This window comes from Podarcis erhardii (assembly GCF_964252035.2).
Source record: "Podarcis erhardii genome assembly, chromosome: 5".
NCBI lineage: Eukaryota > Metazoa > Chordata > Lepidosauria > Squamata > Lacertidae > Podarcis > Podarcis erhardii.
In genome coordinates, this window is record NC_138509.1 from 60,875,207 (window position 1) to 60,897,801 (window position 22,595).

General features: G+C 40.7%; 2 protein-coding genes across 3 annotated transcripts in view; both read left to right on the forward strand.

Moving 5' to 3' along the window:
- The first annotated feature begins 2,817 nt into the window (after positions 1-2,817).
- On the forward strand, positions 2,818-6,882 carry POLR2D (RNA polymerase II subunit D). The gene is made up of 4 exons (XM_081861734.1): positions 2,818-3,310; positions 4,638-4,818; positions 5,589-5,684; positions 6,323-6,882. Exons 1-4 carry the CDS (start codon positions 3,244-3,246, stop codon positions 6,399-6,401), a joined length of 423 nt encoding a protein of 140 aa, XP_081717860.1. The 5' UTR covers positions 2,818-3,243; the 3' UTR covers positions 6,402-6,882.
- A 2,616-nt stretch (positions 6,883-9,498) lies between these two features.
- WDR33 (WD repeat domain 33) overlaps positions 9,499-22,595 on the forward strand; it is a 56,292-nt gene continuing 43,195 nt past the window's right edge. For both annotated transcript variants that reach the window (XM_081864050.1, XM_081864051.1), the window contains exons 1-2: positions 9,499-9,656; positions 22,052-22,277. In XM_081864050.1, the coding sequence (XP_081720176.1) occupies positions 22,074-22,277 (204 nt within the window). In that variant the 5' untranslated portion in view covers positions 9,499-9,656; positions 22,052-22,073. The remainder of the gene's footprint in view (positions 9,657-22,051; positions 22,278-22,595) is intronic.

Below are 22,595 nucleotides of genomic sequence, written 5' to 3' on the forward strand. Positions count from 1 at the left end.
TTGACTTTTCACATTACAATCTAATACCAATAATTCATTTTGTGTTGTTTCTTTTTTATCCTACAAGGAAAATTAAAGTTGAAAGGCAAGCAGTGTGGATTCTTTAACAAAATTAGGAAATGCTCAGAAGTAACGAGATTGGAACTTGTATTTTTTTTTTTTTAAATTAAAACTTTCATGCTTATCTGGTTGTGGTGAACTGCCTGTTCTCATTAGTTTGAAGATAAAAAGTGATTTCAGGGTGGTCGTTTTGAAATTGACATTCACCAAAATTATGTATGCAAAGTGCTTTAAAAGCACAGCTGCAACATAAATGCTGAGAAAGGGTTTACAGTTCTGTATCACTTAGATTATGCATAGCAATAGTCTTAACTCAATATATCTGTAAAAAAAGAAAGCTGAGCCTGTCAGACTCATAGGTAGCAAGTACTTCCTTTGTGTTTTGGTAAAGAATGCCAGCAACAGTCCCAGATCAACTTCAGTTGATAATACCAACCCAAAAATCCCAACAGGAAAAGACTATTGTGATTTTATGCCAATTAAGTGTTAAGCGGTTCTTTCTTGCTTGAGGGTGTTTGGCCTGAAGACAAGTACCACTAACCTGTCCTGATGTGTAGAATGAGCAGTAATGTTTCTAATGGAAGGATACATTCTGCTTTACTGCTGCTGCATTGATTTGGAATCAAACATTCTCTAATAAATAGATTATTCTATCCCTTAAAGCACTTAATCTTATAAGACAATTGGATTCTACTTGGGCAAGCTCTGGAAAGTTTTGTTTTTCAAAACTAGTAAAGTTCTGAAAGTATGGTGTTTTGTGATCTGAGTGTCCACCTTCCCCAGTGCCATGAATGAACAAGGTAAAATGTTAAAAGTGAGTAAAGAGTGTTTCATCAAGCTGCTAGTCAAAATTCTTTGAATCTAATTTCTCATCATAAGCTACAATATATATTTGGGACCTGTGATTTACGTTACTTTTGCTTCAAACACAGACCTGGATAAGCCAGCAAGAGACAAAATACAGTATTATCTAATATCTAATATCTATTGTTCACAATGCGAATGACCCATTGGCTTCAGTGCCTCAGAGTTACCATGCAGAATTTGAGCCTGGTTATTGCTGGGGTGGTCATGGCTATTGCAGAAAGACTCCTCATTTATGTGTGACTCTTGGATAACAGAGAACATTTGTGAATTCACATAAATAAAATGTGAATTCTGGCTTGTATCAATTGATAGCTGAATTTAAACCTCTCGAGCACATTGCGTGCATGAGACACAATATCCAGTGCACAGGGCTATTGATGATACTATTTTAATGCACATTTGACCAACAGACCTATTCTATATATGTTTACTCAGAAGTTAGTTCCACTGGTTTTTAAAGTGGGCTTATTTCCAAGTAGGGCTGGAACAATAGGGTACTCATAATGCAAACCTAAACATCCTAAGGATTGAGTCCCACTGAACACATTGGGAGTTACTTCTGAGTAAAAATGTTTAGGATTGTCAGAATTACTTCCCGACCCTTTGCTTGTTTAAGTAATCATATAAATATGCATGCTCTTGGAAATTGTAATGCATCATGCTTTCCTGAACTCAATGTTATTACAGGTGCACACTTGCTCAAAGGCTGCAATCCTAACCCACTTACCTGGGAGTAAGCCCCAATGAAATCAGTGGCACTTCTCAGCAGATATGGTTCGTTAGGAGTGGGATTTAAATGGAAGAATTGACATCTGGGGGGGAATTACCAAAAGGTGGCACTTGGCACTTTGTACTGGATCTTAGGCAAATAGGTGCTTTCGTTTTTTAAAAAAAGCTCAACAACTTTTGGAGTGTCCTGGTAACCCTACCTATTGTTGCCTTTACCTTTACCTTTACCTTTTTACCTATTAGTGACTCCTTCCACTCCCATTCAGAGGGAATTGTGAGTTAAACTCCTTAGGGTTATATTAACAACGTGAATAAGTTTCTGCTCAATGAGGTGCATGCTCACTTGGGTTTTTTTCTCTCTTATCAATGGGTAATGCAGAGAGTGAAATGTGTTTGCCACTTGTCCATTTTTCACCTGGACAGCATGAAAATTGCAGATCAATATTTGACGTCTAATGGGTGCCTTGGCTGCAAAAGGCAGTTGGGTTAGGGCAGGGCTTTCCCTTCTCTGCAGTCACTTTAGCAGCAGTGGTACTGCTCAGTTCCAGTGGCGTAGTTAGAGAAGGAGAAACAATTGGTTAGGGCAAGGTTTGGGTCTTGACTGTCACTTGGATGCACCAGGGCCTGTGGTTCACGCAGCTCTGCTTGCTGGCCTAGAAGTATTGAGGGGAGAACCCCTTCGCCCGTATGCGCCCTAAGCGAATCAGTTGCAAACGAAGGAAGGTGAGCTTGAAGCAGACAGGGGGGACCCACAACAAACAGGGACCCTTCCAATGCCACATTCTCCCTCTTGCCATCCTCCTGGCCTACCTGCGGGTTCTGAACCGGCTCCCTGCCAGCTAGGTAGTTTTGAGGAGGGATGGGGGCCGTGAGCACACAACACGCCCCATATTGCAGGACTCTAACCCCTGACTATCGGCCATGGCGGCTGCGCTTGAGGGGAGTGCAGTCCGATACCTCGAGGGCTGCTTATTACCCGTCGCGGTTTTAAGCGCCTTTGGGGGGGCTGCCCCATTTCCTAGCCTGCAGACTTTGGGTACTCCAGACGCTTCAGCGGGGTTTCAGCTCTGCGTTGCTTCCTGGCCTAGAAACCTGCTTCCCTTGTGAGGAGCACTAAATATATACAGTTTTTAAAAATAATAATTATGAGGGTGGGCGATCGGGCGTTGTCTGTCGGGTCTGGATTCATTTACTGACAGGATCTTGCTAACAATCGCGGGAGCCGTGTAAACCCCACTAGATTCACGCGTCGCAATCCTGAACACACTTGCTGGGGAGTAAGCCGTTCTGAACGTGATGGCATTTACTTCGGAGTAAGGGGGTCCAGGACAACGGCGCGAGCGGGCGCTTTGAGGCCTTGCGACCCTATCGCTCTCCTCCGCGAAGCTGCTCCGGAGAGAGAGCACACCGTGTTCAATAGAGCTCGACACACTTTCCCCCCTTTCTCTTTCCTTCAGCACAAGCCGAGGCGGCATCGGGGCCGGCTCTTTCCCCGCCAGAGGGCGGCGTCGCGGGCACCTGCTCAGGCCTCCTTCCTTCCATTTCCGGCCGGCCGAGCGCTTCGGGTTTCCGGGGCTGGCTGAGGCGATGGCGGCCGGAGGCGCCGATGCTGTGGATGTGGAGGAGGATGCTTCTCAGCTCTTATTTCCCAAGGGTGAGCGGCTGGGTGAGCGGCTGGGGGCGCAGGAGACGCGAGGTGCTCCCGGCCTTGTCCCGGAGGAGAGCTCGGCTTGGGAGGGAGCAAAGAGGCAGCAGGAGCCTTGCCTGGAGGGGAGCAACAGTCCTCATTCTTGGCTGTAAAAAGCGCTCGTGTATCGCTAGCCTCCCTCACTCGCACCATACGTTGAAAGCGACATGGTACCGCTTTAATAATAATAATAATAATAATAATGGTTCCCCGCCGCCAAATAATTCGCTGAGCTGTGGTTTGTTAAGGGTAATTAGACTGGTTAGGAGACACCCCTATTTCGCCTCACGGAGCTACGCTTTCGGAGTGATTTTAACCAACAGTTCTTCACAGGGAACTTTGGAAATGCTGGCTCTGGATGGGGGGGGGGGGAATAAGGGTCTCGGCGCCCTTACAAAAACTACAGCTCCCAGAATTGTTTGCTGGAAGCCCTGTCTGCTTAACGTGGCACCATACTGGTTTTAAATGCACGGTGCGAATGTGCGTTTAATGTGAGTCTTCTCTCCGTTCCTGTTATCCGAGGCAAGTGGTGCAGCAGTTTTGAAGTTGAGCATCTCTGGCCCTTCCCTGGATGGGAGGCTGTTTAGTATTCTGCTGTATGCTACATATACAATTGTTATATAAACTGTAGATAAATATATGGCTCTGTTTCTGGGGTCCATGCCATGCAGTTAACTTTGATTGTTGGTTTCAGAACAGCTGCCTTGAGCAAGCAACAAAACAGTATGTTTGTTTGTTTTGTTTGCTTTTTGTCTTTCAAAGCAGCATAGGATGCCTTCTGTGTTCCAAAGCAATCTGAGGCCCTTTTTTAAGATTCAAGTTTTATATGTACTAGTACTTTGGAAATATTTTCACATTTACATGTGTGTTGAAGTATTCTGGAGAAGCATGTGACTGTATTGCACAAATAATTGAGCTGGAGAATGATCTCCTTTTTGTAAATTTGGCAGGATGGGCCAGATAATTATTATTGTTTTTATATCAAGAGGTATAATCTGTGTATAACTGGATCTTAATATGGGGTAGTAGAATAAATGGTACCACTTCAATTACATGTTTGAATGCTCCCACAGGTACAGCAAAGAGAGGATTCATCTAGAATCTTTCTTTCATATGTTTTCTCAATTGAGTGAGTGGGTTTTATGTGTCAGATCATTCAAAAATAGTATTCTCTACCCACCACCTGAAGTGCTACCACCATATGTGTACCATATGTTTAAGTGTTACCAGTGGTGGTGTGTTTCTCTGTGCCTTTTGAACTATCAGTTTCTTCCTCACCCATCTTTGCATATAGAATTTGAGACTGCCGAAACCCTTCTAAATTCAGAAGTGCACATGCTTCTTGAACATCGGAAACAGCAGAATGAGAGTGCAGAAGATGAGCAGGAGCTCTCAGAAGTATTCATGAAAACCTTGAATTATACTGCTCGCTTCAGCCGCTTCAAAAACCGGGAGACTATTGCTAGTGTCCGCAGGTGAATAATTTTTCAAATAAATTATTATTTTATGTCAAAGCACTCAGATAAACACTATGTTTCAAAGTTGTTATAGGCAATGGGTTGACACTTGTCCAAGCAGTTTCTTCTTTGCCTTTTGGAACAATAACCATGTAATTCTGTATATTTCCTCAGAAGTAAGTCCCATTGAGTTCAATGGGGCTTACTCAAAGGTATGTGGGAACAGAATTGCTGCCTAAATAGATGTAGAGTTGGTACTTACTTACATTTATTAAAAGCAGTGTGAATTGACAGAAACATTTGGAAATCTAGTGGGTTCCCTCTTGTTGATGGGAATGCCATCCTTCTGAAATCCTAACCAGATTTGTTAAAGAAGTAACTTTCAGTTAAAGTGATCTATCTAGGAATACTAATTTTGGTGGAGTAAATAGTAAGCTACTGTTACTTTTTCTTTGAAGCATGTTACAATATAAAGCCATGTATTTACTTTTAGTATTTTTGTGATAGTTTTGTGTGATCTTTTCATAGACTATATATACCAGGCATAGGCAAACCTGGCCCTCCAGATGTTTTGGGACTACAACTCCCATCATCCCTAGCTAACAGGACCAGTGATCAGGAATGACGGGAGTTGTAGTCCCAAAACATCTGGAGGGCCAAGTTTGCCTATGCCTGATAAAAATAAATCCCTAATCCTTTTTGAGTAGCTGTACTGTTTTTTCTGCAACTTCTGTTCTCTTCTGTATTCCATTTTTTACATACATAGTTTATTTTATTTGTTCCTGCAGTTTGTTACTCCAGAAGAAGCTCCATAAATTTGAATTGGCGTGTTTAGCTAATTTATGTCCTGAGACAGCTGAGGAGGCCAAAGCTTTAATTCCCAGGTGAGTCACCCCAGGCGAAAGGATTCACTTCATGTTCCAAAGGGTTTGTAAAGCATGAACAACTAAAAAGTCAGAACAAAATAAAAAAATTCCTTCCAGTAGCACTTTAAAGACCAACTGAGTTAGTTCTAGGTATGAGCTTTCGTGTGCATGCACACTTCTTCTACAGTTGGATTTAAGGTTAGCATACCAGCCAGTTAACTGGTCAATATATTTTCAACTGACTGCCTATTATTTTGACCATGATCAAGCATCTCTTGAAGCCCTGATGCTTGAAGAAGTGGCCTGCTGCCTATTTAGCTCAACTGTCTTTTAAAAACTCGTTATCTTTTTTAAATAATTGCTGCTACTATGTCTTGTTCTTATTTCTTTATTAAATGTAATTTATAGCTTTACCTTTGTAGGATAATGCCCAAAAGTACAACCCACGTTTGCAGAAATCTTACCTGCCATTGGCTACACCGAGACAATCCTCCGGACCATAATCAAATCAGATATGAGCCCTGTGCTCTTAACACTCCCTCTCACCATGCAACTTAATACATTATTCATAGTTTTTCCCTTTCAGGAAAGCTTGAGCATCAACCCTTAAAAAAAAATAGAGAGAAACTTAACCATTGCTTGCTCCTGTCTTTCAGCTTAGAGGGTCGGTTTGAAGATGAAGAGTTGCAGCAGATTCTTGATGACATTCAGACCAAGCGAAGTTTTCAGTATTAGAAGGAACAACCAGACCCTCCAAACTCTGAACATGGAAAAAGAGAAATCTAAGAATGTTCATTTGTTTCTATACATCTTTGGACCAGTCCTGACTATCTCTCAGTAGAAAAGAGAAGCTGATGTAGGGTGATGACATGCTTTTAAAAAGGGTTTCTTAGCTCTTTGGACTTGTTGAATGTTGAGAGAGTTGGCAAGATTAATGTGGCATGAGCCACAGAACTCTGAAAAGTTTGCCTTGATTAGTTTAATATTTGTTTCCAAACTTTGTCTTCCTCCTGGGAATATACAAAATGTTTATGGGGCAGACAGAATGAACATACGTGACCCAAGATAGGAGCAACTTTTCCTATTATATTTTGAGAATTGTAATAGTAGAATCAGGATAGATAAATTTGTGTGGTTTTTTGATCAAAAGCCTGAGTTTTTCTTTTCAACAATAATTTTGTACAATTGTTTGTGAATTAAAGTATAGTATTTCTAATGAGGGGTCTGTGATTTGTGAATGTTCTCATCCACTCATTGTTTATACAAAAGTCCTGTTGTCTTGAGGAAATACTCTGCAAGGGGTGGATGAACACAAGGAGCTGAAGGAATTTGTTGGATTATTAAACTGCATATAATATTTTTGCTGTATGTTGGTAAATTGATGTAAAGTTATGTATTGCATACATACGTTGCTATAAACAATAATTGCACATACAATGTATGTATGTCGGAGAGAGAAAAAAATAATACTTTTGTGTTTTGGGAAGTGTGACTGGAAATGTCAAACTGGGTGAATGAGCTACCATAAGCAGCACTTCTTAGTTTTGTAGTGTGAAAGGAAACTGCTGGCAGAACCATGGGGCTCATAAAGGTAGAAACATGATCCATGCCCTACACTTAGGCGGAAATGCACTAATGCTACAGAAATTGCATGTTACAATACGTCAGTCAGCTGTCATAAATGATAAGATGTCCCTCATCCAGCTGGCAACAGTGACTAAGGAATGAATCGGCTTACTCCATTCCTTCCACCTGCAGAATCACTTCTAATGTTATTTATTAACAGCATTTATATGCCACCCAATAACAGTAGCCTACAAGCATTAAAACATTAAAATACAGCAATAAGCTGTTAAAGGTTTGCTGAACTAGTCTCTTTACTTAAACCTGACCAAGTGAATAAAACAGGCAAAAGTCAGGAGTCATAACCTCAGCATTTAGTAAAAAATATCAGTGTACAGAAGCAAACAAGTTGAAGCAATCTGATACATCTTGATTAGATTTTTCTTTCTGCTAGACAGTAACCAATAATCATCACTCACAAGCTGCAGCAGTGGAATGATTACATTGGAAAAGCTTATATATGAAACCACTTGTTTTTGTACCAAAAACCTAGCATTTAATTTGTCAAGGAGTGTCAAGATTTTTTTTAAAAAGACGTAAAACCTTGTAAAATTCGGTCAGATGTCAATCCACTGAGAATCACATTGAATTCCCCCCACCCCCCGGTTGAATCTTGCTTGAAAACTACTCATGCAATACCACCAGTCATAACATCTTCCATAAGCTTTTTATCTTGTGCCTGAAATATTTAAGGTTGTGGGTTTTTTGTGGGGGGGCTGCCCAATTGTTCTGCATAATGATTTGTAAACATAAAATCCTAAACTTCTTGGATTCTACCTTTTCCACATCTCTTAGTAAAAGTTGGGGGGGGGGAATAAACCCTCTGGGCTATTCCAATGCAAATATTAAACTAAATTTGGGGAATGAGAGCTACTTTATACCACACTTCTAGTGGCCAGATTCTTTTGCCCTTTTGGAGATGCTTCCTATTCCCTTAGTTCCCTTTCCAAATTGTGTGTTGTGACACATTAGTGTGCCAGCTGGAGTGTGTAGGTGTGTCCCTATACATTTCATTATTAATGTATGTTTCCGTATCTCTTATAAGGGGTTAGTTTAACCTCCGGTTTGCTAGTAAAACTGAATTACTGTGTCACAAAATGATGCTTGTATAAAAAGTGTGTCACCAACATGAAAAGTTTGGAAAGCTCTGCATTAGTTCCCAGCCATACCAAGCTGAGGCTTTTAAATTGTCTTGTGCAGAAGCTATTACCAACTGAGAGTAGGAAGCACATCTTTTTACTGCCATGGAAAGCAGGGATTGCGTAGTTTTACTTTGAGTGCAATAGAAGACAAACCAAGGGCTGGTGTAGATTTGTGCTCGTTACTGGAGCATATATAAGGGATACAAAGAGACTTAGGATGTGGCAACCTTGCACCGCCCTGTCTCCATTGGCAAGACACACCAAGTTTCCATGAGCAGTGTGGTCTTGATACTTCACCTCCATTTGCACTGGCTACCTATGGCCCTTTAAGCTGTTTTGTTAGGGTTACCTTTACCTTTTTACCTGTTATGGTTAGGATTGGATCCTTAACCCCCTAGTTTTTATCTGCTGCAGAAAATTGTGCAAATTGGCCTTCCTTCCCATCTTGTATTTTTACCTCCCAAACCTATGGAATTATTAGGCTTGCCTAAGTCTACTGACTGCATTAGAGATGATAGAAAACCATTGAGGTATTATCTTGATTTCTTGCGATGATTGAGATAACGCATTAATTCATTCTTCGTAAACTACTTTGCAGGCTTTTTTTATTGCACCATACAACCCTCTCCTCTTTAAAAACCGCTTTATGTTTGCTTTCTCTCTTCTCTCTGCACCCCCCAATCTTGGTTTTTCCTGCCAGGACATCAAGGGAGGGGGGCCTGTGCTCGGTCAGGTGTCATTGGGCTCCAACTTCCACCATCCCTGGCCATTGTCCATGCTGGCTGGGGCTGGAACCCTCCTTTTCTCATTCCTCTTCTGGACTATAATCAGCACATACATAATCCTTCTAAAAGTCAAAGAATCACCACTATTTGGAGACCTTTTGGGAAGTCTAATAAGGGTTTAAGCTGCCGCTCCGGCTCCCCGGCCTACTTTCCATGGTAAGCCCTTCCCTTTCCACCACAGCAGCCGGAAACCCGTCTCAAGAAGATGTCGTCACTTATTCAGAAGAGGCACGCGCATGCTCAGCGCCTTTGCTCTCCTCCCTCCCTTTGGCTGGCCCCTCACACGCGCGCGCGCGATGACGTCGTTCATGTGCACCGCCTCCGGTCGCTGGTGGGGAAGATGGCGGATGGTGGCGACGGCTCGTGAGGCAGCAGCTTCCGGGATAGGCGAGCTCTAGGTTTTTGGGCCCCGCGTACGGGGCTCTGTGAGCGGCTGCTTTGTGAGTTTTTCTCCTTGAGGCGATTGGTGGTGGGGAGGCGGGGGTGCGGGAGGGAAGGAACCCCGGCGACCCGGAAGACCGCCGCGGCTTCCGCCATCTTTAGGCCGCGAGAGGTGCCGCTGTTACGCTATTGGCGGCGGAGGGGGCCTGTGGCTGAAAGCCGGGGTAGGAGGAGGACGTTGTGAGGAGAGCGGGAGAAAGGCCGGCGTGGGGTTAGGAGCGAAAGTTTCAAAAGAGCCGCAAAGTCTTCAGTCGAAGCCCGGTAGGGGAAAGCCGACCATCCATCTGCCCTGCTGTTTCGGGCGCAATAAGTAATTTCGGCCTCGCCCTAAGATCCACAAGAGTAGCTGAAGAGTGCCTTGGGTGCAGGGTAGCAGCTGTGTGGGGGATCGGCGCTTTGGGATCTTTTCCACCCAGAGCGCACCTCAGCCACTCACTCGCTAGGTGTCCCTAAGATCAATGCCGCCTTACCAACCTCATCTCGTTTGCAAAGGAGGGGTGTGTGTGATTATGATAGGCCACCTTACAGGGGTGTTGTAAGGGCCAATCACTTGTAGATGTGTAGGACGCTTTAGGGACCTAACGTATGCTAGGTAGATTATAAATACAAGCTTCATATAATTATTTTGGAGTGTAACTTCTTGGTGTACAAACATGCAGGGTTTCAAGTAGCATTCGATTTAAGCAAAATAAGTAGCACCTATAACTGTAAGAACAAGGTCAGGCTGTGTTCCTGAGTGCACTATTTGGCAGAAGCTCAAATGAGTACAATGGGACCTAATTTGAATAAGCATGCATAGGATTGCGCTGTTGCTGTCAGTTGTTAGTTTAAGAGCCGATAAGATGTATTAACAATGCAAACATATTAGATATATATTTCCATTGTGCAGGAATCTTATGAATATGTTAGGAAAGACTAATACTTTTGCATTTTTAAAATGTTAGAACAGCATATGCACTGAGAAATTCAATGCAAGTTCCAGAAATTGGTTAGGATCAGATTTTTTACCAGTTACACTCTTACGTTGAATAAGTACTTGCTAATTTATTTTATCAAGAAGTCATGATTCCACAATTTTCAAAAATACTCACTGTGTGAGTAGGGCCAGTGTGTGAGTAGGATCATGCTCAGACAACATTCCTGCCATGTACTACTTGATATACATGCATTTGTTATAAAAGTTTGTATATAAACATTTGTTATAAAGCCTGTAACTTTCTAGTTTCTAATATATTCACATGTTTTCAGAACGCAGGTGTCTACTTTAGAATTAACTGAAACTTAATACTACAGAATGTTTCAGTTGTGTGAAATGTTTCAGTGGTGCAGGAAGTTAGGATGTAAGTTTACTTTAAAACATACATCCTACCTTCCTGCACCACTGAAACATTTCACACAACAATGTTTGAGACAAACATTACATTTTTGCTGGTAAGCCATAGTTTTGTTCATCTTAAAGTAGAATATTAATAAACCAATAAAATGCTGAAGATTTTATTTCTAATGCTTATTAATCATACATAGCTTACACTTCAAATGGAATAGTTTAATCTGTTAGTTGAAATAGTAGCTAACATCTCAAATATGTAAATATGATACCCTTTGAAATAGTCATGTATTAAATTCCATGTTACATAATTCTGCAAAAGGAATTAGTTTGACTTCTTAATTTTGAGCTTTTATTTTTATTCCTGAAATTTGGATATAAAGCTAATTTGTATTAATTGCATGAACAGTTTTCAGTTGTTCTGCAAACAAATCCAATGGGGAGTGGAATGCCCAGAGAATGCATAGTTGGTACACTTACTGAGCAATCCTAACTAGGCATATATGCAAGGATTTCCAGGAAACAGACACGCTGATGTACCGTATTTTTTGCTCTATAAGACTCACTTTTTCCGTCCTAAAAAGTAAGGGGAAATGTGTGTGCGTCTTATGGAGCGAATGCAGGCTGCGCAGCTATCCCAGAAGCCAGAACAGCAAGAGGGATTGCTGCTTTCACTGTGCAGTGATCCCTCTTGCTGTTCTGGCTTCTGAAATTCAGAATATTTTTTTTCTTGTTTTCCTCCTCCAAAAACTAGGTGCGTCTAGTGGTCTGGTGCGTCTTATAGAGCGAAAAATACGGTATATATTATGTAAGTTGAATTGCACCCTAACTGCTGCTGGCCATGGTGGCACAACCAGAGTTTGGGTGTCCAGTATAAACCTTCATTTTCTGACCTTTCCTTGCCTCTAGTAATTACAGTTGCATTTTTGGTGGTATAAATTAAAGCAAATTCTGTGCATGGGACAAATGAATGAATGAAATTAGGGCACCATGTAACTTTTTTATCTCTCTGTTCAAGACATCCATCCGCACCCTTAACATACACTATTTTGTCCTTTAATTCTGGTAGCTTATTTTGCCTCAATAGGGCTCTCCCTTTGCCAGAGTTAGTAGATATGCCAGAGTAAGTAATGTGCACTGGCCAAAGTGTGCAGTCAGCAAGTGGAGAGTTATGTCTCATCCCAATCTCTCCCACCTGGTGTATCTGGGGGTTAGGATTGCACATTTAAATTTTGACATGTTGAAATATTCACTTTGTCAAACAATCTATGATGAATACCATCACATTGCATGCTCTCTTTAGTTATCCATATGTTAAAAAAAAAAGCAGGAGTATCAATATTATCCACTTGAATCAAACTTGCTCTATAATTTTTTTTTAACTACAAGTCTGCTGCTCATTAAGTTATGCCTTCACTTTACTGAAATATTCTAACAATGCCGGGCAAACCCAGTAGTGACTTTCTGCTCACAGAGGCTTGCTTTCTATGAATGGAAGGAATTTTGGTCCCACAGAGACTTTCGTAATGGGAGAAGGGATTTTTGCTAGTTCTCCTTTCCTGCCTGCAGTGCCCTTTCAACTGTTGCAGAGGGATCTCCAACCCTCTTGAATATATTTGAATGGGGAATTGGCAAAAAGTTCTTACCCACCCCTTCTTCAGTCAGTGGATGATAGGAGCACCCTTCCTGTGTCCAGAACTGGATCTAACCTGCTGGTTTGCCTCACAGACAGTTCCTCTCTGCTTTATGGAGGAAAAAACCATGCATATATTTACTCTAACTAATAATAATAATATTTACAGAATATCTAAAAACATCATAAAAGCAACATCATCAAATAAAACCCTGATACAGGAATGCCTTCAGGTGTCTTCTAAAAGTTGTGTAAGTCTTTTTAAAAAAGGAATATTGTTTATTTAAGTTGTGTAATTCTTTATCTCCTTGACATCTGAAGGGAGGGCATTCCACCGGGAGGGTACCACTACCGAGAAGGCCCTCTGCCTGGTTCCCTGTAACTTCGCTTCTTGCAGTGAGGGAGCTAGCAGAAGACCCTCAAAGGAGAACCTCATTGTCCAGACTAAGGGATGGGGGTGGAGATGCTCCTTCAGGTATACTGGGCCGAGGCCATTTAGGTTGCCACATGCTCTGTTACTGAGAACTTTGTCACTTGGAGTGCTGCTGTTCCTGACTGATACTTTCAAAATGTCTTCTGTTTGGAAGACTCTTACCAATGGCTCGCTCCACTCTTCACCCCATCCTGCATCAGAATGCAGAAGGAGTTGAGAGTGATTCAGGGTGTATCATTGTTTGGTCTGGAAGATGCCTAACTTTTTTCTCTATTTTTTGTCGTGGTCTTGTGGGTCACCTCAAGGCACACTGGGGATCAGAGTCATTGTTTATTTTAAATAGAATTACTTGAAGATCCAATTAATTGCAGAATGATTTTATTATAAGTACATTATCTGTAAGACTATAATCTTAGCATAAAAAATTAGAAAGGCCCAACTAATCAGATGAGGAATCAAATCTAGCAGACGCATATTACAATTTTGAAATTTGTCTCACTGTTTCATCATTCCCCTGAAAATGAGATTTGGTGTGACTTCTTAATTAGTTGTCTTCAACAGTGTATTGAGACACTGTGGGGTGGGGTGATTGTTGGACTAGGTTTGAGAAGATCCAGGTTCAAATCCCTGCTAAGCCATAAAGCATTTTAGACCAGTCACTATAACTGAAGACCAATCTACCTCACAGAGTTGTTGTGAGGATAACATGAAACTATAGAAACCATCTACCCTGCCTTGAGATTCTTGGAGGAAAAGTTGGATATAGATTTAGTGAATAATATAGTTGTTGTGTGGAATAGGCAAAATGTAATTGGGTCACAGTAGCTAGCCACGTAAATCAGTATGCCCATCTGTAGTTTGTCTTGGGCATGTAGTAATTGATATTTATATTACGTTCCAGGTTCTAAATATTTTAAATAAAAACTCATTACAACAAATTTCTCTGAATGGAACCAGTTACTTGAATTATGGCTTTGCAGAAAAGCTGGCTTTCTAGCAGTCTTCAAGGAGCCTGCTCCAGAGTAAGAAAGAAGCCCTGGGAGTTGCAGTCTGTAGAGATTTAAAACCAGTTTTGCTTCTAATTGTAAACAGTTAGTGTCTGGGGGAAATGCCTCGCTTTCTGAAGTTAGATGGGATTCATTATCTTCCACCTCGTTCTACAAATATTTTGTAGAGCTTCATAATTAAGTTACCTTTTGCACTCTGGAGAGGTTATACGAGGGCACGTACATTGTTCCTAAGACATGCAGGGTTTATAATAAGAAAATGACAAAATTCAAATTGTCTGCAGAACAGTTCATTGAAGAATAAAATGGGATATTTCACTTTGGACATTTGTCTGCATAAAATTCAGGTCTATTTCTATTTAAAGAAAGTGATTGCACATGAAGAATAAATATTAATATGCAAGAATCCTGACTAGCAGCACAACCCTAATCATACCTATTCAGAAGTAATTCCTATTGAATTTAATGGGATTTACTCTCAGGTAAGTAGGGTTAAGATTGCAGCCTAAGCAACAAGTGCTAGGATTTAGAAATATGTTGAACTTGCTTAGGTGCAGATACCAGGTGTGTTAAACTATGCCATGTACACTTAAAGTCAGATTTCAGTGGTACAACATCCCACACTTAACCCCTAAAATGGGACTGCTCTCAAGCAGGAAATGTGAAACATAGTATTCATCAGTGGACTAGCTTATGTGCAATCAAATTACTGATTAATCTGTTGCAGAGAATCTGTTCGAATCTGCAATCTTTTTACTAGTAATATTCATTATAATCCATCAATATTCATTTATAGCAGGATGCTAAAACCATGGCTTGTATAAGTGTCCAGAAGCAAATTAGTGTCCTAAGCCCATTGTTCAGCGTCTTTATAAACTATTTGGACAAAGGAATTGAGAGGATTCTCGTCAGATTTGCAGATGACACCAAACTGGGAAGCATAGCTAATGCCACAGAAGACAGAATCAGGATTCAGGATCACCTTATCAAATTGGAGAACTGGGCCCAGACTAACAGAATGAAATTCACTAGGGACCAATATAAGGTTCTAAAGTTAGGTAGGAATAATCAGATAACACAAATATCAAATGGACATATGGCTTACCAGTAGCATATGTGAAAAGGATCTAGGGGTCTTAGTAGACAACAAGCTTAACATGTGTCAATAGTGTGATGCAGCAGAAAAAAAGCAAATGGCTATTATAGGCTTACCAACAGAAGTATAATGTCCAGGACAAGGGAAGTAATAGATCACTCTATTCTGCCCTGGTCGGACCACACCTGGAATACTGTGTCCAGTTCTGGGCACCAAAATTTAAGTAGTATATTGGCAAGCTGGAACATTTGTAGAAGAGGGTAACCAAGATGGTCCAGGGTTTGGAAACCAAGCCTTATGAGCGAGAGCTGTGGGAGTTCCAGGAACCTGAAAAGGAGGAGCCTAAGAGGAGACCTGATAGCCACCTTCAAATATCTATAGGGTTATCTCATGGAAGATGGAGCAAGCTTGTTTTCTCCTGCTCCATAGGGTAGTACTCGAGCTAATGGATTCAAGTTACCAGAAAGGAGATTCTGACTAAACATCAGAAAGAGCTTTGTGACAGAGCTGTTTTACAGTGGAACAGATTCCCTTGGGAGGTGGTGGACTTTCTTTCCTTGAATGTTTTTAAGCCGTGGTTGGATGACCATCTGCCACAAATGTTGTAGTTGAAATTCCTGCATTGCAGGGGTTAGACTAGATGACCCTCGGGATTCCTTCTAGCTCCACAGTTTTATGATTCCATGATTCAAAAGAACAATTCTGTGTACTTTTGCTATAATTTTACTATCTATATGGCACTACAAATGTGAGGTCCAAGCACCTCCTTCCTTTCTCATTTTTGAATTCTACTCATTTCTGGTTCCCAAAGATCCAACAAAGCATCTTAAAAGGAAAATATACTGTGCTATATATTCTAATGGATCTTAGATATATTATATTGATAATGTTTTTGGACTGCGGTTTTAACTACAGATGTCCAGAAATGTTTCATAGTTATACCTTGCTTTGGAAACAAAAGGTCATATATAGGGATTCCAAACCCATTTATGTGATATTTATCTTGTATGCAACTTTCACACAGATGTTTTTCTGCCCTTGCTGATGCAATTCCAGAATTGATCTTGGTAACACTGTTCTGGTTTTTTTGGAAAAAATTCTGGCGTTCTAAATATATTAGAGTCTGATTTAGCATATTTATACAGTACAGTGGTACCTCGGGATGCTAACGGGATCCGTTCCAGAGCTCCGTTCGCATCCCAAACAGAACGCAAGGCGCATGCGCGGGTCACGTTTCGCTGCTTCCATGCATGCGCATGACGTCATTTTGAGCATCTGCGCATGCGCGAGCGGCGAAATCCGGAAGTAACACGCTCCGTTACTTCCGGGTTGTCGCGGAGCGCAACTTGAACGTGCTCAACCCAAAGCACATTCAACTCGAGGTATGATTGTACATGGTATAATAATTTTGTTAATTACCCATTCATATATTTAGTAAGCATAACTAAAAAGAAATTCTGATTTTATGTGCTATATAAATATATCAAAAAAATAAATTTTCCAAAAACATTGTAACTGAAAATACACAATCTTATTTGAAATTTATATTTAAACAAATCCAAAACTTTAGTTGGAAATTATTTTTACTATAACAGTTATAAATATTCCCCCAAATGGAAACTCTGTAGTACAGTGGAACTGTTCAACTTCCAAAACATTTGAAAACCGAAAATCAAGGGATGGTCAGCAAAATCCATTGAAAAAATGGATAAACGTGCCTTGGAAGCCTTCAACGAAAGCATTCACTTGTCGATGTTCAGGTTCTGAATTGTTCGTCAATGAAGTCGTTTGAGAACCGAGATTCCACTGTATATACCATATTTACTTTAATGTGCCATCGAATCTAATGTACACCTCAATTTTCAGAACCTTGAAACCAAAAAGTATTTGCTGGCGAATGTAAATGTGCTATTGAATCTAATGCACACTTTAATTTTCGCAATGTTATTTGGCAAAAAAAGGTGAGCGTTAAATTTGAGTAAATGCTCAAATTATATAAGGTACTTCCTTATATTGATTACAATTTGGCGAAAAATTAAGGCACAGGAAACTTCTACTAATTTTAACTTACTTAAAAAAAACTACATCATCTTCATACAGTGGTACCTCGGGTTAAGTACTTAATTCGTTCCAGAGGTCTGTACTTAACCTGAAACTGTTCTTAACCTGAAGCACCACTTTAGCTAATGGGGCCTCCTGTTGCTGCTGCGCCGCCAGAGCATGATTTCTGTTCTCATCCTGAAGCAAAGTTCTTAACCCGAGGTAATATTTCTGGGTTAGCGGAGTCTGTAACCTGAAGCGTATGTAACCTGAGGTACCACTGTATTTGACTCTTAGAGCTAGTCATCTGAAAAAGTTAATTAAAACTTTGAAACTGCCCAATTTTCCTATGTCAGACATTGCTTGAAACAGAAAAATCTCTTTAGGATTTTTTCCATTACACACAATTTTATGTGGGAACTTTGGTGGTAGAGAAGGAAAAATAAGTAGCAGTAACCTGAGTAGTGAAAGAGAAGATCACTAGTCACCTCTGCTTAATTCTTTGTAAGACTGTTCAGATGAGTGTGATTGGTTGGTCTGCACTTAATGCAGGTAATCTTATGTAAGGCTGTTCAACAATCATTTCTGTACTGAGTTTGTAGGCTGTAGAAAGCCAGTTCTAATACTAGTGTTACATAGCTTCCAGCTTCATTGAGATGTTAAGTCTGTGTGCGCAGCTTGTACACATCCCTTTGGATACTCTACCACCAAAAATGAATGAAAATAATAATAATTTGTTATTTTATAAAAAGTAAATGATGTATATAAAGCAAATACATAGGCAAACTGGTTTTTTTGGGGGGGGGAACAAAAAATTCAATTTTATTTTTTTTACAAAAAAGCCTTTTTTATACTTGTGTGTTGGCACTTTCAGCTTGCAAATGCAACAGTGTTGTGCAGCAGAAAATTTGCCACTACTACATTTTCCATTGACAAAGACTTGTATAAAAAAGTATTGTTGGAAAAAGAGAAATAAATCCATAGCATAATGAATAAATGAATAATTTTTGTCAAGAAACTGTCCCTAGGAAGTATGTATGTGGTTGGTCTGGGTGACGTATTGATACATCACCCAGGACCAGTTTGAGGGCCAGAGTGTAATGGTGCCTTCACCCAGTGGTATATCAGAGGTGAAACCACCACTGCTCCTGAGGTTTCACTGGTAATGTACCATTGGGTGAAGGTGGCATTATGCTCTGGCCCTCAAACCGAGGGAGGAATAAGCCACAAGGTACCTTGGCACGCCAGACATTGGTGGTAGAGGGAGTCCCTCCACTGCCAGAATGCGGAGGAACAAGCTCCATCATGGCTTAGCATGTCATCTGAACCAAGGCTTATGCTTAAGCTGTCTTTGGAGTAACCACAAACTGTAACCTCCTGGTGTGGTATTTATGCAACATATCTACAGTGTACAACACTATAAGGCAGTGGTGGCCAAACTTGGCCCTCTAGCTGTTTTTGGACTACAACTCCCATCATCCCTAGCTAACAGGACCAGTGGTCAGGGATGGTGGGAACTGTAGTCCCAAAACAGCTGGAGGGCCAAGTTTAGCTACCACTGCTATAAGGAGTTTCCTGTGCTTCTAACACAGTACACTTTTTATCATTTAGAAACTGAACAAACTAAATGAAATCTCAGCTTATAAAGGACATCATAATATTTATAGGAAGATAGTACTGCTGGTACTTAGTGTTCATCATTTATATAAAACTTTTATAAAGTACTCTGTAATCTCTATTGACACATTCACAACAGCTCTGAGCAGGACACTTGTTTCTTTGCTACGGATTGGAAACTGGGGAAGATTATTGTCAGGGAACTGCCATCAGCTCAGAGGCGGGAGATAGAGGGGGAGTTGTTACAGGGAGCCTCCAAAAATCTTGCGAAGCAGTTCCTCTTCCAGTGAGGAGGAAAGCCCCACCTCCAGTGGAGAAGAGGTGCAAGGGGCAGAGGATGCTAGAGAGAGCCTTAACACCGTGCCTGAGCAAGCCGGAGAGGAGGGAAGCACACCCCTGCCATCCCCGGTCATGTGCAGTAGTTTGAGGTGCAGGGAAGGGCGGAAAAGGCTCGGGGTGACAAAACTTTTATGTTGGGGGAGGTACAAAAACAGATCGCTCCCAGATTCTGCTAGCGATTGAGCCAGACATGAACTTATGACGCTCTTCACTGTAAATAGCTTGCACCAAAATAAAGCCTGTAAAAGACAGGTCGGAGTCCTGCCTGGTTACTCTCGAGCAACCACAAGAGCATCTGACAATTATCTTCCATGGCCAAGGTGAAGCTTGAACCCAGACAAGGCCTTTGGTATACCCACTGGCTTCTTAATCCATGTTAGCTATATTTTAGCTAAACAAGTAGCCTCTTGCAGGTCTTTTACATGACATCAAAGTTGTTGAAATTTGACATCTGAATTTTCAAGCAGAAATACAGCAGATGACTAATTTGGAAGTTAAGCATTTTAACACTTGTATTGCAACAGATGGTTAAACAGTTTCATATACATAATAACTGCAAAATTATTTCACTCTAGCCTGTTTCTTGAATCTTGTAAATTCTGTAATTATAAGCTGTTTAGAACAAAGATGGGAAATGGTACTTGTACGTACTAAACAACTGGAATCATCATTTTTATAGTTTGGTTGCAAAAGTAGTCTAGTCCCTTTTGTTTAGAAATGGCTTGCCATTGATATTATTGGGGTGACCCAGAAGTTTAGTATTCTTACTTATTTCTTCTTACCAGTTTTCTTTTAAACATACACCTTACATTTGCTCCCTGAAGGTAAAATAAAGGTCGCTGTCACAAAATATTCCAGAGAAATGCCATTTTGATTTTGTTGGTGGTTCTAAAGGGGGTGTCATTGTCCCCATATGGCCTTTATATATACAGAATAGGCAGCATGGATGCATTCCTGTGCCAGACTATGAGAGACGGGGAAAGTTAAGTGTGTCCTGACAACCTTTACCAGCAGCTGCTTTACTTACCGGGCTGTAAGGGAAGGGGAAGGAGCTGAACTGGTATGTACGAGTCACTAGATGCAGCCCTTATAGGATTCAAGGACTCTGACCAGGCAGTTGTAGCTGGCTCCTTCCTCCTCAGTCCTCTTCCAGATACAGTGTGTCATAGGATCTAATACCATCATTTGCTACCTCTCTATCTTCCAAGAGGCATTACAGTGGTACCTCAGGTTACAGACACTTCAGGTCACAGACTCTGCTAACCCAGAAATAGTACCTCGGGTTAAGAACTTTGCTTCAGGATGAGAACAGAAATCGTGTGGCGGCGGCGGGAGGCCCCATTAGCTAGAGTGGTACCTCAGGTTAAGAACAGTTTCAGGTTAAGAATGGATCTCCAGAACGAATTAAGTTCTTAACCCAAGGTACCACTATATCAGAGTACGAGGACATGTTCCAGCCATGCAACAACACTTAGATGTGATAAGGCGCCAGTGAGGCGGGTGGCCTTGGGAGAGCTCAAAGGCCAGAGAGAGAGGACAAAGAGCTGCATTTGGCTCTGAAGCCTGAGGTTTCCCACGGCTGGGCTACATAACGTCCTGTATTTTCTTAGGGGAAAGATAAAAGGCCAGACTGATGAAACCATTTTTCATATGTATTTTTATTGATTTAAATTTGTATTCCAGTTCTTCACTGAAGTCCTTGAAGTGGCTTATAACATCCACAATTCTGTTAAAAGCCTTACAGTGTAATAAGCATAAAAAAGAAGTTAATCCAAGAGAAGTGAGTGTGAGTGGGGGAGAAAAGACATTAGAAAACAGGAATACCGAGCAGAATGAAAATGTTTTTGTTTAAAAATAAAAAATCCTGCCACACATAGAATATGTTAATTTGGAAGAGAGCTGCAGAAGGGACTGCTTGGAGCTGTTCAGAAGTAGGTGTATAATGGGACCTTTGCCTGCAGCCTCATCCCCTGATTTCTCTCTTACAGTGCAGCTAGTGCTGCTGTGATGGGGAAGGTGACATCATAGCTGAACCCAGGAGGTTGTAGTGATGGTGTATTTGCCTGCCTGCCTCCAACAGAACCATTTTAAATTAGAAAAAATAGCCTTAATTTAACACTGACAATTGTTTAACAAACAAGAAATGAGCTTTCACTTTACAAGTGGAGTGTAAGAAAATTCATACGTTGTCCTTCTCAAAAATCGAAGTCAATACTTGTCTTTGGTTGTAGCTAAATACTTATTTAATATAGTATTAGTAACTTGTGCATTGCCACCTATAAGGTAATTACTGTGTTACTTTGCTTCTGTGGTGTGTGAGATCAGTTACTAATCGTTTTAATTGACTCACAAGGGAGTACAAACCTATTCTGGGAAGCCATATCCTGTTTTCAGTATTGCATTGTACATTAGTAGTACAATAGGAAGCCCTATTGATTGTTCCACCACTCTCAGAAGCTGGTGGGTAAGAGTGGGAGAGGACATTATCTATAGCAACCCCTAAGTTGTGGAATTCCCTCCTTGCATGGATGTGTCTGGCATCTTCCTTATATAGCATTTGGCAAATGTTGAAGACACACCTCTTTACCCTGACTTTGGATAGCTGATATGTATATTTTTAGGTCCCACCTTATTTCTGTGATTGTAAGTTGTTTTAACTGTTTTTACTATAGTGTTTTAGTTGTTGTAATGGCTCTGGGGCCTAAGGTGAAGGGTGGATGATGATGATGATGATGATGGATGAAATATTTTTTCATAAGTTTTAAATTCCCTGTTAATGATGGGCTAATGTTGCACATGATTAAAAGCTGCCTTGTTTATGTGAGAAATTCTAGTACTATTCAGATTTCTTATATCTTGGCATTCCTAGTTGAAACCTTCATTTTTAATTGCTTTATTTTAGATCTTCCAAAGCAAAAGACACCATGGCTACAGAGATTGGATCACCGCCGCGGTTTTTCCATATGCCAAGGTTTCAACACCAGGCCCCTCGACAACTGTTCTATAAGAGACCTGATTTTGCTCAGCAACAGGCAATGCAGCAGCTCACTTTTGATGGAAAACGTATGAGAAAAGCTGTGAACCGAAAAACTATAGACTATAATCCTTCTGTAATCAAGTATTTGGAGGTATGTTCAGAACCTGTTGTACCTGCAATTGTTACAAAATGTTTTAGCTTAAAAGACAAAAGAAGCAAATAATTATTAAGCATGAATTTCTAGTTAGTAGAGATTTTGCCAAATAGCTTAATAGATTTTGAAAAATAGCTTAAAATGCTGAGAGTAGCTATGGAAAAGGAGGGATTCTGTTCCCAAGTCTGAACCATTTCTCACTATGCACTTAAAAAATTCACACCAAAAATGCCCTAGAAAGAGGGAAAAAATTATACTTCTTATCAGCCCTCAGGAGACTAATAGAAACACCAGTTCATCTTTCATATCAGGTAT

What these genes read in the sequence shown, in the direction of transcription:
- POLR2D (XM_081861734.1), top strand. Translation starts at nt 3,244, where the DNA reads ATGGCGGCCGGAGGCGCCGATGCTGTGGATGTGGAGGAGGATGCTTCT. An exon ending in TCAGCTCTTATTTCCCAAGG is followed by an intron (nt 3,311 to 4,637) that starts GTGAGCGGCTGG and finishes CTTTGCATATAG; the next exon opens with AATTTGAGACTGCCGAAACC. An exon ending in ACTATTGCTAGTGTCCGCAG is followed by an intron (nt 4,819 to 5,588) that starts GTGAATAATTTT and finishes TTGTTCCTGCAG; the next exon opens with TTTGTTACTCCAGAAGAAGC.